Here is a 17,863-nt window from a genome sequence, read left to right as displayed (position 1 = left end):
CGCAGCATATTGCTCGAGTAAATATAAAACGCAAATATAATGGGCCGGTACCACAAAACCGACATTATACTAACATTAATTGTTATCTCACTCGAATAAGGCCGAACTAAATCAAACACGGAACTTTAAAGTAAGTGTCGGAGTGTCTCAAATACGAGCCAAAGGATGCCAAGAAACAAGGAAAATCTACATGAATTTCCGAAAATTTAATCTTATTAAAATAAGTAAGTGATTTTACATACCTCAATTCTCCAAATTTCAAGACCAGGCGTCCTGCCGGCGTTTTGAAAGGCGGGGTGCATGGCGGAAGCCGATTGGATAGTCAATACACACAAAGCGAGGACTGATAACGTTAGACCGTGCTTCCAGTGGCTTTTTACACAGGTGTCTGACAATTCTGCGGCGTCGCTCGTCGGTTGCCTCCGATCGAGAGGCGTGGCTTTTGTTGACGTCATGGCGGAAACACCGGAGGCGGCAATACAAAGTCCCGTCTGCGAGAAAAATAATCATCTTAGGACATGAAACCACCACCGGAGTACTTAAGCATGACAAAATTTCAATCATTCATGTTTCAATGATGAGCAAATGATACGTTATTATCTTTTCACGAAGCAAAACAGCTATAGTAGGAAATTGATGTACATACGAAATTGTGTACAACTTCTAATAAAATAACCTATCGTAATGGAACGTGAGAAACTATAGGCTAATTTATAAATTATTTTTATGAGTGAAAAAGCCTACCGTTTTCTGCTCTCTTGGAGTCCGTCAAAAAGCAAAGCAGCAGCTTCTCATGGTAGTCTTGGGTATATATAGCTTCAGGGACCGTACAGATGTCAGGAATTATTGCGATTGATTTAAAAAATAAATAGTTCAGATGATAACCTTTCACATCCATGATTGCGGCGGATAAGTCAAAGGTCGTCGGCTTTTCCAATAGAACTTCGTGAGAAATCTTGTTTTGATTCGAACTAAACAATTGAGAATCGGAATGCACTACAACGCAACGTGTCTGCTATGTTGCCTAGTAGATGAACGCTGCAATCTCTGCAATTGATGCACAACTTTAAGGAGTATATATTTATATTTTTTAAATATTCTGTGTTTTTATAACCGTCCATCAGTTTACTCACTTGACATTTTCAAATTTTATACTGGCTTTTTGCATTCCTTTGAAATGTCAATGGGCGCCAAAATTGAATGCCAACATTCAAGCGAAGGAATGATCATGGACGATGACGTTATACTGTTTGTAAGTATATGGAGGGTTGAATATTTCCCAATGATTTTATGTGGTGAAATTATTAATGTGTACTTATTTCAGGTTAATACTGCTGTCCTGATACGTGGTTAATAATGTACGCTTATTTACAGAATGATATATCAAAAACCTTATCGACCATAACTTCAAATTTATCCTTAATATCCAAGTGTGCTGCGGAAAATCCGCAGTTAGAAGACTTAGAAAAGGAAATAAAACAATTAGACAATGAAACTCAAGCAATCAAAAATGGCGTATTGGAAATTATTGAAGTGTGTCTGCCCAAAGTCGATAGTGGTTAGTTTTCAACAAATAAATATTCTGTTTCTCCTTTTCCTTGTCTTGTAGAGTAATTTCTGTAGTTTAAATTATATATGTGAACCCATTTATAACTTCATATGTAATGCAATCTTTCAGCCACTAAGCATATGTAATGAATATGTTCTGTCTTTCTTACAATTCTATCCAGAAATTATTGGCCACCTCCAGCTAGTGCTAATCCTTGGTGAGGGTTATAGTGGCAGTTGCCTCTCTCGCTTTCCTTAAAAAAAAATAATAATCTAGGTATTGGGGCAACCCAATCGCTCAAGCCTGCCTGATTGTCTGATTTTCTTTTATCAAAGATTTGGTAGTGGTCCACTTACCACTTCCTTTTGCTCCTATTGAGCAATTCTGATTGCCAGGCCTGATGATGGTGATTACAAAATTTCGAGAATGTAATGACTTCCAATAAAATATCATCTATTTCCGGCTGGTATAGGATATAATTGGTGCTTTATGAAGCATCAAAGATGTAACTGGATTAAGACATATGTGTCAAGTACAAAGAAAATTTGAGATAACCACATTGAAATTTTAATCATCTGACATCATTAGATTTCTTTATTATGTTATTAGAATAACCCCAGAAATGCATATAAATTTTTACCTAAAAATCTGAGAAAATATGGGCATTAACTCTAATCTGCCAGTATCCAGCTTTCAGTGGTGCCGACTTACAAAAAATATTGGGGGGGCCCAAACCGGAGATATTGCCCCAGTAAATTTTATATGTAGTGGATTTTGAGTTTTTAAGCATTTTAGAAGAGTCATACGATCGACATTAGAACCCTGATCACTCGAATCTCGATATCTGGACACTCCGGGGAAAATCGACGAGTCTTACACATTTTTTCCTCACATCTGCAACGAATTTTTGGGGGGCTCGGGCCCCCTCAGGCCCCATGGAGTCGGCGCCACTGCCAGCTGTAATAGCTTGCAAACAGTGGAGTTTAGGAGGTCAATTTTTACTTTTAAAAATATGTGGGAGGTAGAATCTGGCATGTCTGTCCACTCAAAATTAACTTCCCCAAATTCATCCCCTCTCCACATTAATCCTCCCCCATTACATTAATTTTTTAATGGTTATGGCCTTACTTACGGACAAATAACTACCTATTCATTTATCACCCAATCACAAATGTGTGTATAATGCATGTGTTCTATGGAATTTCATCCTTCTTTCCCCCTACATATCTCTGGAACTATTTCTGTTTGACCACATATTTTTAAGATCCCAATCACATTGATGGAACTGGTGGAATATTTTCTTGAGCTCTTCAAAGATGAAAACTTCATAATATATATAATGGAAAATTGTGTCATGAATGTTGTTTACTCAATTATAGTATGAAATTTTCATAAATACTAATATTTCCTGAACATTACTATCATTATGCTCAGGGAAATATTAATGGAAAACTATGAAAAAATGGTTGAAAGAGAAAGCATTGAAAGAATATGCACTCAATCATATTTTTTTCTTTATCCATGAAAGGTATTCATCATATACAATCAGAACTCAAATCTACTGAAATATCCATGACACAGGCAATAAGGACTTCCAAAAAATATAGTGCAGAAACCCAAGCTCTACGGGAAGAGGCAAAAGTATTAAAAAGTCAGTTTTCAAGTCAAGAAAATTTAATATCTTCCCTAAAGAAGGACATTATTAGAAAAAATGAACAACTTAAAATTTTACAAGATCAGCTGGCTCAGGAGAGGAATATGTGCACTTCCATTGGATCCACCCTTGCATGCATGCTGTGGAGAGCTTGCCGTGAGTCTGAAGTTGTTACCTCAATGTTGTCTTGGGTAAGAATGATGTCTTTTGCCAGATCAAAATGTCCACTATATTATTTGAATTACCCCACAGTGTAAATCCATAAAGTAGGATACTTGATAAGTAGGAGAGATAGGGTGATCTGAGATAGATAGTTGTTTGGTACACAGTTTATGTGTTTTTAGTAAATAAATGAAATACTCTTGATAGCTTTCCACCCATAAAGTTTATCTGTTCTTCCCATGCTAACTTATTGTTCAGTATTTTATCTCCTATAAACTCAAATGGAACTACAGATATATGTTACCTCTTTCAGTAGGTAATTCAGGTTCTGAATTTATCATTCCCATTTTAAATTTAGTTACTTATTACATATTTCTGTTCAACTTTTTTATCCGTTAGTATAAATTTCCCGAGTTCCTCAAAATTGCTACTGGCACTTTGGAGAGTTTTAATAATACTTACATCATTGATAGCAATGAAATGGCTATACCCATTGCTGGAAGTGAAGAAGGACACTTTGTGGCTGGAATGATTGGGACTGTGACTAATATGTCAGCCTCTCCTTCTGGGAGAGAAATATTGCTGGGTAGTGAATCTGGGCAGCAACTTTTGGCATGCATTGTTGAGACATTAGCATTTATCCCTTCTCCTCGTGGTGACTATTTGAGACGGTGAGTTCTGATTTTGCTATTTTAGCAGTATAAATAATTGTTTTTCAATTTTGTTGATAATCAACTTTAATAAATATGGGTATACCTTTTTATGGATTTCAAATAATATTATAGTATTGATTGTCTGTCTTTCAATGAATTGTTTGTTGGATTATCCATCTGCATATCACATCTGTGTCAAGAACCCTCACCCCTTCTATCGTTAATCCCACCTTCATCCATTCACCATTTCCTATTTTCTCCACTTCAAAATACTACATGGAACGACGATGGACCGGTGACCAAATATGCAGAGAAAGTAGAGAAAAGGTGCTGTGATAGTAATGATTTCTAGCAAAAAATTATCACAAATTAATTGTTTTGTTGAACTGTCATTTTGGCTTTGTCCTTTATTGGTACTGGTATTTGAGGTTTTGATGTTGTCACATACAATTTATTCATGAATTTCAAGTAATTGGAGAACATAACCCCATGTTTATTTCAAATTTCATGAAAGTAAAATGAGAGCTAGAGTTTTTCTGGTCATACTTTTTCAGTGATAACCTGCACAATAACATGCCCCATGTAAAACAGCCTTAATAGGGTGGTTTCCTATTATTTTTTTATTGCCTAAATCAAAAGATTATTACCCCTGGAGTACGCATTTCATGCTCTTAGATTTTTAAATGGCGATATCTATTTTTCGCGATTAAATGAAATATGAAAATTTTCAAGCACGTGAAAACGCAACGGCTAAGTATGAATGCTGGGAAGAGCCCGTGTGACGTCATTCTGGTTCCCGCTGTCGCAAAGTGAGGTGACCTTGGGGTGGGGATCTGTGCGCCGCTGCGATGCAGGCTGTTAGCAGGTAGCAGAGTACCCTGCTAGCAGGTAGCACTTTGCTTAAATAAGGATTATTAATACCCTATCAAACGAAGGAAACTTTCCGACCACAGGCAGTTTTAATAGGTGATTATTAAGAGATGTTTCCCTTTGCTCTGTGCCTCATTCATGCATTGGTAACCTCAGATGATGTAAAAACTCCTATCTACTGGTATATAAACTAGGTCCCTGTGACTTCACGTGGAGCGGCAGGTGAGAGAAAAACCCTACCTGCCCCATGGTAATAACTGTTGTGACCCGCACCTAAGTGAACATCAAATTTATTTTTATTTTTTAGTCTTTAGTTCAGCTTCTGGGTATACATATTCTTGCATGCCAAATAAAAATGGCTCCTTATGCTATTCTATTATTATTCCTACAGGCTACTCCTAATGACAGTATACAATATAATAATTGAAGAAGCAGGACTAGAATTTCTCTTAAAATTGGGTGGCTTACCATTAGCTTTGGGGAAAAAAATTATGGGGCAAGAGGAAGAATGTTTAACTTTATCTCTTCACATACTTGCCCTGTACTCCTCATCAGTTCCATTGCAAACTTTGAAACAAGCTTTCAAACAGGTGGGTAAACTTGGATTTTTAATTTTTGAACTTGAGTGAAATGAAGCTAGAAAAGTAGAGTGTAGAATGATGGTATGTATTGAGTTGAACATAAAGATATAAAAATACAGCACAAATTCTCATTCTGTAACTACATCTTATTTTTACTTTGGCACAGTAATAATTTTCTGAATTTTCTTTGACATTCACTCAAAATTATTATTAATAATGTATCTCCGGATATTTCTGCGGGCTTTGCCATAAAAATATCATGTCATGTGTTGTAAATCATAATGGTGGCAGATGAATTGGAAGTGGTGTTTAGAGAAGGAAAACCACCCCCTATATCCTGGGGAAAAAGATAATTTTAATCATAACCGTGGGGTGCTGAAGAAAGTTTTTATTTTCCCAGATGAATATGCATACAATTCATATGACTGTATAATATTGTAGGCTCTTCATTTCTGAGGCAAGTCTTATAAACTCCAATTAAGGAGAATTAAATACCGCAAAGGTACCAGAAATTTAGTAAGTGCAGCGAAATGTAGAAATTCGTCTACTCAAAAATAATTATCTCATCCGTCCCCAGGAAAAAACGGCAGTAAACTACATCATTACAGAGAAATAAGACTTTCCATTTTTTAATGAGCAGGCATCCTATTCGCTTCGATAGCTTAAATATAGCTTTTGAAAGTAAATTGTCGTCTCACGAAAGGTGAATTCATTTGATTCATTGCTTCAAATTTCTGCAATACTGAAATTAAGTTATTTAAGTATGCCGGGACTAGCCACGACCATAAGTTTTACGGAGTCACCCGCAATGCACAAATTGTGCGAAAAATCCATAGAGGGAAAATCATTCGCCTTGACCGGGATTCGAACCCGAATCCCTCGATTTCCGGCCGACTGCTTTAGCCAGTTAAGCTACCGAGGCGTCATTCTCCCCTGTGGAAATTTAGTGTTTATGTTCCACAGGGAAGAATGACGCCTCGGTAGCTTAACTGCCTTAAGCACTCGGCCGGAAATTGAGGGATCCGGGTTCGAATCCCGGTCAAGGCGAATGATTTTTCCTCCGTGGATTTTTCGCGAAATTAAGTTAGTTCTGTCACAAAATTACACTGCACGGGGCAGGTCATAATCGAATAAACATGGTAATCAGAGCGAATTGACCTTGCGCACCGAATTGAATGTGAATAAATGTTCACGTATTTTTTTCTAAAACGACCGCTTTCTCTTCCCCACATGCATGTTAGACCGTTTGAAAATATATGTTTATACAAAATCTAGTGGCTGTTTACTCAGGGTAATTTTTCCAAATCGTTCAATTAAGCATATATATTTGGATTTATATCTTTTCCGCCGAATTGAAGAAAGAATAATCTTCGACACAGTTCTCCAGAATCGTCATTCTTAGCGCGTAGATTTGGATTTTCCCTGGTGGAGTTCGTAGAAGTGAGATACTCGTCATCAGCCCGATTGGTAGCTCCGTTATGTCCCAGAGTGATAAGAGACCGGTCGCTCTCGATCGCTTTGCCGCAATCGCAGAATATGCCATTCGCCAAGTAAGCTTTTTTTTTTCTAAATGAGCGGAGGTTAAAGGTCAGTTAGAGTGAATAACAATAATATTTCGTAGAATTCTGTGACGACGATAGAAATTGAACTCTTTCATGACCACTTAATACGCATGATTCGTTTTTTCTCGAAGTTATGACCCTAGAACATATGATAAATGTTGATCCTCTTACTTCAAGTATAGTTTAAATCTTAAGAAATTATTATAAAAATATTTTTTTCTGAACTTACGTTACACAAAAAAAGCTTCAAAATTTTCAGTTCGGCGCGCGAATGAATGCTTTTGGAATAAAATTTATTTTCATCACGAAGAATGAAGGGTATTTAAAAATGTATTTTCTCTAGTTACGCAGTAGCCTTTATAAAACTTAGTTTTGTGAGAATTGAGACTTTCTGTGCTTGCTGATCAAAATCAGTTGAACGGAAGTAATTTTTTCGTTCTTCAAGGCTTGTTGAAATGCTAACCTATTAAAATTCAAGGTCAATTAGAGGAAGGTCAGCAAAATGTCACGCTTTGAATCATTTCCTCTTGATGCTGCATTACCAATAACTGTCGAAGCTCTTTTCCGCGTGAATCATCTTTTAGATGTGTTCATTCTTTTATATTTATATTATGATTATTTTTTAAGTCTGTAGACTCTCAGACTGATTTGTAAATTTGTAAATAACCAAAGCAGTCTTCTCTGCATTGGGTAAATCGTTCTCAGAAATCCCACGGATGAGATGGCCTTCATCATGGTTGATTAACACGCCAAATAACTCGTCGCGAAATCCAGCAATACTGGTTTAATCCTGGTTTGTTGGGAATATTAATATTTATTTTGAGAAATGTTTGCGAAATCGTTGCTCGGATGTCTTTGATTAGGTCGTGGGTGCGGTACAGAACGCCGGTGAATTTTAGCACTCGACCGATCCTTTCCACAATACATTAAAAGGAAGATGATTTTATGAAAACGACTTTCACTTGATTTTAAGTCAAAGTCTCGATTGATAAGGAAAACAGGAACTTGGACTATTGGGAATTAAGGGAATTTGTTGCATAATGATTGGAAATTTAGCGCGAATTCTTCACGGCGCGCGGGTGCCTTGACGTTGCATTTCCCGTATGTATGACCAAGGTCGGAGCGAGTGGATGGGTCGAGACTATAACCCGTCCCTCCGAAATGGTGGTTTGTTTTTCTCTCGCCCTCCGAGAATATTATAACGCAACCATGTTAGTTAACAAAAACAGACGGTATTTTAGGGGATTTATTTCAGGAAAAGGATCTGAACTCCTAAACTATGTAGCAGGAATACGGTGGGTCTTCATGCAGACTATTTATTGGAGATATTTTTAGTTTATGTAATTAATGGAGCGAGAGTCATGATTTATGAAATAACTCCATCTAATATCTAAAATGCAAGGTTAACACCTGAGCATCCACTGTTGAAGGAATAATGTATCAATATCCGGACCAATTTTTACCTTTCTCCCTCCCCGTGGATGTCGTGTTTTTGAATTCGTATATTTTTAGTCTCATCTATCCGATGATAGGAAGTAGAGGTGGTAGAGATTTTACAGCATTTGTCCGGGTTGGCTCATATGTGCTTTTCTTAGAGTATGGCTTTTTAGGGACTGAACTGAGAGTTTGATGTCGAAAATAGTCGTTGGTGAAGGGCTCGGGGAAGAATTTTGAGCGTTGAATGATCGTCGAAATTTATTATAAGAAATTTTAAAAATCTTATTCTGATTTCCCGGATAGTTGATTTTGTCTCAAAAATTGATGCATTCCTTCAAAGAATAGGGTAGTTTCCTTCATCGAAGAAAACGAAAGGCATTGATTGCGATTCGTTACCCACCATTAGTGTATTCATAGAATAAAAATTATTTGGTTTTAGAATTCCCAGTTTAGACGAATGGCAGTGGTCAATTTTAACTGCATTGGAAAAAGGCCAGATTGGCGCCCATGCTATGCCACTCCACGTGACGTCACAGGGACCTAGCTGAGGATATTGTTATAAAAACTTATTCAAAGAAATACGACATAGTATGAGACAATTTAAGACTCAAAATCGAGTCTTAGCGAATGGTACTGCTCCTTAAAATGTTATTATGCGAATGTGCAATATACCACGGGCGCAGCTAAGAATTAAGGCTGGGGGGTTTTGGACGCAACTAATTCTGGGTGGTGCGGGGGCCCTCCCTAGAAAATTTTTAAGATAAATGGATCAAAATAGCGATTTTTAAGGCTTTCTGAGGTATATTGTATAAATACTTCCACTGTTCCATAAGTAACATTAATAAAATTAAGTAAAATTGATTAAACTTAAAAATTACTGTGAGCTCGGGGGGGGGGGGGGGTTATCACCCAAAACCCCCCTCGCTGCGCCACTGCAATATATATCCATAAAATACTCAAGATAATCTGTTCCTTGTGCTCTCTCACTATTTGTTACTCTTTTTTGAATGTATTCACATTGTAATCAAGGAAAAATTGGAATTATTTGAATGTATGATTTAGAGGATACTTCAATTTTCGAGTTTCCGTCTTCTGCTATATTCTGTACATTTTTGGAGTTAGTTGATGCCAGAGTCTCGATATGGGATATATGTAGAGATAAGCAAGTTACCGTGGTGTATACTTCCTGAATTATCTCTTGGCTTATCTGAATTTCATTTTTGCGTTCTTGCGCTATTTGCCAAACGATCGCTGCAAAGGTGATAAGATCTCAGTATTGATAGATTTTTTAATGGACGTGCAATGTAATTCTTTTATAAAAAGGTGATTTTATTCAAGATCCGTTGCCACTGTAATAATTTAATTGTGGCGTCAGTAATCTAATTAAAATCTATTTGACGCGCATACTTGCAATATGGGTTATCTCCGCATAAGTTCCTGCTTGATTAATTGTGAGTCCGAGGAGAGGATGCCATTTCCAATAACTGAGGCAGCATGCATTTCTCAATGGACTTATAAAGTTTTTTTGGCGACATTTTAAAAATATTCATGTGCTCGCTCCATAAAATTCCGCGCATGAGCATTGAGCTGTTTCCATGAGTTGGATAGCATAGGAAGCTGTACCACTAAGCTATATTTTTTCTAGTGGTTGTGTAATACATATCTTTGATGTCATAATCATCGATTAACTTCGTGTTCCTTCTTGATTTAACTAGGTAAATTCATCACATAATTGACTGTGGTGAATCTAAACCAAGGATTAATGTTTTTATACGCATAAAGCAAATTAAGATTGGCTGAAAACCACTGAAGGAAAAACCTTTTCAACGCTAACAATATTTGAATAAATTATAACTTATTTCTTCCATTTTGTTGCCGCAATATAATTCCATTCCCATGCCATATATAACGTGCCATTTATCCTCCTGATGTAGATTCCAGTGGAAGATCTGAAAAAAATAACCATTGCAGAGCAAGGACAAAATTGCATGCTCGCCAAGGAGATCCTGCAGAACTTACAAAATGTTGCATAAAGAGCATTGAATATATTTTCACAGAATCTGTATTATTTGTTGCTGTGACCAATTTGATTCTTGTGTTTAAAAATGTGTTTTCTGATTATAAGTTTTGAAAAGCACTTGTGAAACACAATCCTAAATATACCTAATAAAAATTAATATTTTAAAAAATGTTGTTGTGTTTTATCTTGGATATCCCAATTTTAAATAAAAAACGGAAAGACAAAGGTCTCGGCTAGTGACTAAATTCTATATCGAAAGCGCTACATTTTTAGAGTTGGATAAGAAAAAAAATCATCCCTCATGCACTCAAAGGCATAAAAATGACATTTTATGCACACTTTCCGAAGTTTAAAGAGGTGAATGCAAGGTGATTATGTCATTGATGCATTGAGGATATAATATTATTTCCTCAATTTGGTTGTTAACCCTAAAGAGTCGTTTTTATCGTTTCCATGTTTACGTTGATGACAAGAAATTGCTTACATACATAATCGTTTCTTCAAAGCGATGTTTGCTCTTCTAGTACGTGACCTTATTCGTTTGATGAACCTATGTAGTATTTTAACTATGTGTTCGAGTATGTAATATGTTTTTATTGCGTATTAAATAAATATAAGGCTTTCTCTATAAACTCAATATCTAAGGCTGAATTTGGAATAATTACGTGAATATAAATATCGGTATAATTTTGATGCATTATGTTAAGGAATATTTGGTGTAATTTAGGGTATCTCGCATGGACATGTTTTGTTACGTAGTGTATAATTTTAAAAGTTTTGTTATTTTATGGATCGTATTTGATACATATAGTGTAATTAATATATTTCCTATAAGATATAGGAAAGTAATTAATATATTTCCTAAAGGTTATAGGAAATATATTAAGGTATGGTATGGTATTTGGAGGAGGCGGCCGACAGCTGAGGTCATTTGCGCCATGAGGGGAGGGTAGGTAAGGAAGGGAGGAGAGAAACCTGGCGACGGCGTTTGCCTGCTCTTAACGAAAGGCGCCAAGGAGACAACGGCTTAACGTCCCATCCGACGGACGGAGTCCTTGAAATGTCCTCCTCATGCAGGGATCGGGCAGTCTCTTGAAATTCTCTACCACCGCCGGAATTTGAACCCGAGCCCGCCGGGTGGGAAGCCAACACTCTAGCAACCACACTAACCCGATCCATATATATTAATTACACTATATTACCATTCTAGGTTATAAAGTGCATTTATAAATTTCCCTTATGTAACCTATATGCGATGTGTTGCGGTGTGACGGTGAAATCTCCTGCCGTTCCTGCTTAAGGTTTATCGTTGAATGCTTCAGGGATTTAGATTCAATGACGGGCTTGACCCGCCTAGGGTTCACTTTACCTTGCGCCGTGGATGCCCGCAACCATCTGCACAAATGTGTACTGCATATTGTAGGGAATCGTAGGAGGCCAAGTCAGGGCTGCGCGAGGTAGGCCTGAGTGAAATTGAGCATTGAGTGCCATTATACGATAGTTTTTAACATCGATAGTTGGCGATTACGATAACTTATAATGGGAAGATAACTATTGTCTAGCTGTACCCGACAAAACATCGAGTGAAAGATGATAAAATATTGCCGTGTATAACGGCTGTAGATCATGAGACAATTTTTATCGGATGATATACCCTACCATGATATTTTATTGTGCTTATTTTATCGGGCAATAAATTGCTATTTTTAAGGTCTTGTAAAGGCTATGGTCAAAATCAATGTCAGATTTCCGGTATATTTAATGTAGTGGGGACATTCCACCATGATGGGGGAAGAGAACGAAAATGCAGGGAGTACAGTCATAGCCACCTCTCTTGGTGGCTGTGGTACAGTCATCATTGCAACAATCAATATGGAGTGTTTCAGGAAAAAATGTACAGATGAGTTCGTTTCAAGCATTAGACTTCGAAATATCAATTTACGATAAACGCCACGCCGATAATTTTTCCACTGCAGCCTTGAGAATAGTTAAAATGGGGATAATTTTTAAGTCGCCTCTGATTAGGCGATTACTGATGAACCACGGGGCTCCTATTATTTTTCTAATTATTTTATTTTCGTATGTTTGGATACGTTTCAAATGCGTATCGGTGGCATTAAGCCATATTGGAGAGGGAGAGGCGTATGAAAGAAGCGGTTTGATTGATGAATTGTACAGTAAGAGTTTGGTTTTCAGCGCCAGAGGGGACGTTGATTTCAATAACTGAAATAGTATATTCCCTGCGATTTTTTGACGGAAAGTTGTACATGGCAAGCCCAAGTGAGGCGTTTGTCGAGAGTTACTGCTAAATATTTAGCTGATGAGCATTTTGGGTTGCGTTTGTTTCCGAAGAACCGTTCGTGACCTTCGCCGGGTTTCGGTCTTCTTGTGAATACGATGTGGCTGCATTTTTCGGCGTTGACGCTGAGCTTCCATTCAGCATACTCGTCCAGATGATCTTGGATGTTGTCCGCAGTTCTGTGTGGATCGGATCCCTGGGCCAAAATAGTTGTGTCGTCGGCATATTGATACAGATGGGTTTGAAGAGAGGTTGGGGTATCATTGACGTAAAGGTTAAATAGGATTGGGGAAAGAATTGCGCCTTGCGGCTCGCAAGAGGAAATGGGATGGAAGAAGGATACTGAGGAATAAATTTGGACAAAAAAGGATCGGTCGGAGGTGAAGGATTGTATTTTTTTGGTGGGGTAAGATGGGAGCTCGATGTCAATTAACTTCTGAATTTGGCCCAGGGTCCAGACGCAGTCAAAGGCAGCTTCCAGGTCCAGCAACACGGAGTGTGATATTAGTTTTGAGTTGAAGCAAGCAGTGATGTCATCTACTAATCTCAGCACTTGATGAGTGGTTGACGTATTTCTTTGAAACAGGTCGCATGATGCCGTTTTCTTGCACGAAAGTACGTAATCGGAAGTGAAAATTTGATTTGAATAATTTTGATAGAGTGTTAAGTAAACTAATAGGACGATAAGATGTCGGATTCAAAGCTGGTTTGTTTGGTTTGGGAATCATAATAACCGTAGCCAATTTCCATGCCGTAGGGAAGTATGAAATTGTGATTAAACTATTAAAGAGACGCGATAAAATTTTGAACATCGGATTTGGAAGGTTACGCAAGAGCCGATTATTTATGCCATCGGCGCCGGGTGCAGATTTTCTTTTCAGCAATTTGATGGCAGAAATGATTTCTACCGGAGTGGTGAATTCCGGTTCGGAGATAGGCGACTCAGCCAAGCGGCGCAGCATTCATCTTCTCGCGACGAAGGCAAAAGCGTTTTTCAAGAATTTCGCCAATGACATTTGCTTTTTCTTCATTTGTTTCTGCGAAACCTGATGGGGTGACTGGCGCAGGCATTTGCCGGCGGGGTTTTTTCGAGGCTTTTGCAATTGGCCAGATGGTTCCGTCTTCGCTGCGGAGGGATTCAATTTTCTAGTTCCGATTGTCACTGAGCAGTGTTTTGATGGATCGCTGGACTCTATTTCTAAGCGCGCGTTTAAAAGCAGGGATGGCAAGCGAAACTAAACGAAAGTCAAATCCAGTAAAATTTTAATAAAAAACAATAGCAGCGGAATGGCCAATTGGAGGAATATTCAGTGACAGTGCGATATCCAGGATGTCGGTAGAGCCGCGGTAAGAAGTATGTGAAGGGGAATATGGTGCAATGATTTATAAGTTTCTGCGCCGCTGCAAGTTGAGAAGCATTTTACCCGCTTTGTTATTCACTTTGCAGCCCCAGCTGCGATGTTTCGCGTTCAGATCGCCGGCAATAATTGTCCGTGCTTTTAAGATCGAATTCAGATGCTCGAAGTCTTCTTTCTTCGGTGGTCTTGGAGGCCGGCTGGCAGACCACAAATGGATGTCGCCGAGCGTTGTCCAAATTTTGCACCGACGGATTCGACAGAGGATTTATTAGGGTTTGGTAATTGGGAAGAGTGAATCGATGATTTAACTAAGAGAAGAACCGCCGCCTTTCGCGTCTTGACGATCAAGCCGGTATTGTGAAAAGCCCGGAAAATAAACGGATTTCTTCTGATCGTGCCAGGTTTCTTGAATTATAAGCCGTGTCGCTGCAGTGTGTTTTGAGTAATTCGCGAAGCTCTTCTTTCTTCTCGTGGATTCTGCAGATACTCCAATGAAGTATTTTTAATTGATTCGCTGGTTGTTTAGCTATCACTCATTAAGGAAAGTGCAATTTGAGCTATTTCATTGATGATTATTTCGGACTTCGGAGTTTCGGAGGGAGTCATGACTCATGAGCTTTTTAATAGTGTAGTTTCCTTCATCAAAGAAAACGAAAGGCATTGATTGCGATTCGTTACCCACCATTAGTGTATTCATAATATACAAATTATTTGGTTTTAGAAATACCGGTTTAGACGAATGGCAACGGTCAATTTTATCCTCATTTGAAAAAGGCCAGATTGGCGCCCTTGCGATGCCACTCCACGTGGCGTCACAGGGACCTAGTTTCTACACGATAGGATAGGAGTTTTACATCGTCTGAGATTACCAATGCATGCATGAGGCACAGAGCTCATGGAAACATCTCAACATAATCACCTATTAAAACTGCCTACGGTCGGAAAGTTTCCTTCGTTTGATAGGGTATTAATAATCCTTATTTAAGCCAAGTACCTGCTAGCAGGGTACTCTGCTACTGCTAGCATCCTGCGTCGTATCAGCGCTCAAAGCATCGCCCCAAGGTCACCTCAGTTGTGGCAGCGGGAACCAGAACGACGTCACACGGAGTTTTCCCGGCATTCATACTTACCCGTCGCGTTTTCGCGCGCTTGAAATTTTTCACTTTCGCGAAAAATAGATATCGTCATTTAAAAATCTATAAGCGTGAAAAATACGTACTCCAGGAGTAATAATCTTTCGATTTAGGCAATAAAAAAATAATAGGAAACCACCCTATTGGAAAAGCGGCAGCATTCTGACTGGAAGCGGAGGCAGCTCGGCATGCGGGTTTTCGCGCAGAAGGCGCTGCAACGCGCTGGCGGCGTTCTTTTTCAGATTTTAATGGCCTGGTTGTTCTAAGTTGGACGATGTCGTCTATTTCTAGTCCTTGTTCCAGCAGAGAGTCTTTAATTTAATCGGTTGAAGTCGCTGAGAGAAGGCCTCGGATGACGAGATAGGTTTTCTTGTCTTTGAACGTAGGTTTTCGCAGCGAGAGGCATCGTTGCTAACGACTTCCGGGCGCAGCTGCGTGTTGCGCTTTGTCGGCGACGGTCGCGAAAGCTTGCACGACAAATCGCAACACGCAGCTGCACCCGGAAGCCGTTAGCAACGACGTTTTCTTGTCCTCTGCCAACTGGTACGTGTAAAATTCCCAGATTTTTTAATTGAAAAGCTTGATTAGAGCACGGAAGTCGTCTGCAGAATGGCACTGGCATCGAATTTGAGAACCCGTGGTGTTACAGACGGGTGTTTTGCTGGTGGCAATAATGATTGCGCGATTTTTGACCGACCATTCTGACTGATCTATGAGAAAAATTGGGGGAATACGATATTTTAGAGAATTTTGAGGCGCCTGATGGCCGTTAGATTGATTATTGCTGTTAGGGTCCTGAAAAGGGCCGTTTTCGGAAGATTGGCTAGAGGTCAGATTGGCTAGAGGGCAGATTTAGTCGCAGTAGCGGACGTTGGAACGGATATTTTTGGTTGAGGGTCCTTAAAAGGGCCATTTAGAGACTCATGAGTCTAATGCTGATAACCGGTTGCTAGTTTCGAGCGCCGTAGCCGACAACAGAGGTGAATTGAAGAAGCGTCTACGTTTTCGCATTTCGGTGAAACCCTCCTGTGAGGCAGGAGCGTCTATACTGGCTGCAGAAATGGGAGCCCAAGGATGGCTCTTAAATTGGCGTCACGCAGTTTTTCTACTGGTATGGCTACATGAACTATTGAATTTGAATTACTTGAAATTGAATCTTTTGAAAGGATTATATTAGGTTGAAGTAAAGGAAAGGAGCCCGGACTCACCGAGACGGGAAGGGGGAAGGTTGAGATGGGTTGGGATGGGCTGGCAGGCGGAGATTCTGGTGAGGAAGATAGATCGGATTCGGGAGAGGAAGACAGGCTGGAAGGGTTCCCAGTGAGAAATGGGTGGTGGAATCCACGTGGAACCCACGTGGAGAATTAACGTGGATACCACGTGTTTTTGGTCGTGGAATCAACGTGGAACCCACGTGGAAATTTGGTGGAAAAATTAAAACAGCAGTTGGTGCTGTCCTAAAACCATTATAAACCTCAACCACTCTATATCTAAACCTTCTATATATGTGTCTACGATTTTTCATGTGCTTTCATGGCTGCCTTTCCACGAATTATATAAAAATAGAATGTGCGATACATTTTCACATAACTAGCGTGGTTTCAGGATGATAAATGACGCAATGTCACCAGAGAGTTAAGTTCCACAAATTAGATATTCTGTTTAACATTTTATGATAATCACCACAAATCCACTTGAAATCAACGTGGATTCCACGTGGGTCCAACCACTCAATATCCACCACCACCAAATATCCACCACTCAACGTGGATTCCACGTGGGTTCCACGTGGATTCCACCACCCATTTCTCACTGGGTTGGTGTCATCATCTTCCGACCAGCGGCTGTTTGGATCAGGAGAATCCTAGGATTCTTCGTCCATTGCGCCGGTTGGCGCGTTGCGAATGTTCGCAATTCTTTATTGATGTAATATTTTTCGTTGCACAAGAGAAAAATAAACCCGCGCGCGTGGCACTGAGCCAAATTCGTACTATTTCGCGGCAACTGACCGAGTAGAACAGGGGCAGAAGCTTCCGTAACAGGAGATGTCCCCTCTACAGAGAGACTCGCTGGCTTTACTTATTTGATTACCGGTGAAAAATCTTCGTATATGCGATGTTGTTGCATAGTGCAATGATTCAAAAATAAGTCCAGTGACGCATTCTTGCTGGGTGAGGCTTCGTCGAAATAAGTTAAAGAAAATTATGGTGCGGTACTATTCATGACTTAATTCCATTCATTGTATAAAATTCCAATTTTCTATCTTAAAACAGCGGCAAGTGAACGCTAACTAGCTTACAAAATATTATTAATAAACATAGTGGAAGGAAATAAGAAAACGCGCGTGCAACTTTGAAAAGGAAAAAAGAACCAAAGATTCTGTCATTCCAGTTATTCAGTAATTTATGCGACGTATAAAACTAAAAATTATCACTTGTAACGATTAAAGCAAAAAGTTTGCGGAACCTCGGGGTTCACCACTAACAATAAGAATACTTATTAAAACTCAGCGCCACTCGCACATGAGAACTATCGATACAATAGTGAATTCAAAGTTTCGATATCACACATCGACTTTAACTTCG

At 39.0% G+C, this 17,863-nt stretch overlaps 2 protein-coding genes across 3 annotated transcripts in view; one reads left to right on the top strand and one right to left on the bottom strand.

Moving 5' to 3' along the window:
• LOC124157328 (gelsolin, cytoplasmic) overlaps positions 1-853 on the bottom strand; it is a 47,107-nt gene extending 46,254 nt beyond the window's left edge. For both annotated transcript variants that reach the window (XM_046531962.1, XM_046531963.1), the window contains exons 1-2: positions 745-853; positions 243-491 (exon numbers count right to left, since the gene is read on the bottom strand). In XM_046531962.1, the coding sequence (XP_046387918.1) occupies positions 243-455 (213 nt within the window). In that variant the 5' untranslated portion in view covers positions 456-491; positions 745-853. The remainder of the gene's footprint in view (positions 1-242; positions 492-744) is intronic.
• A 138-nt stretch (positions 854-991) lies between these two features.
• On the top strand, positions 992-10,651 carry LOC124157329. Its single transcript, XM_046531964.1, has 6 exons — positions 992-1,252; positions 1,375-1,558; positions 3,078-3,394; positions 3,765-4,036; positions 5,280-5,478; positions 10,403-10,651. The coding sequence occupies exons 1-6, from the start codon at positions 1,178-1,180 to the stop codon at positions 10,499-10,501; spliced, it is 1,146 nt and encodes a 381-aa protein (XP_046387920.1). The 5' UTR covers positions 992-1,177; the 3' UTR covers positions 10,502-10,651.
• The last annotated feature ends 7,212 nt before the right edge of the window (positions 10,652-17,863 follow it).

This window comes from Ischnura elegans, chromosome 4 (genome assembly GCF_921293095.1).
Source record: "Ischnura elegans chromosome 4, ioIscEleg1.1, whole genome shotgun sequence".
NCBI classification, from domain to species: Eukaryota; Metazoa; Arthropoda; class Insecta; order Odonata; family Coenagrionidae; genus Ischnura; species Ischnura elegans.
This window is presented reverse-complemented; position numbering and strand designations above follow the sequence as displayed.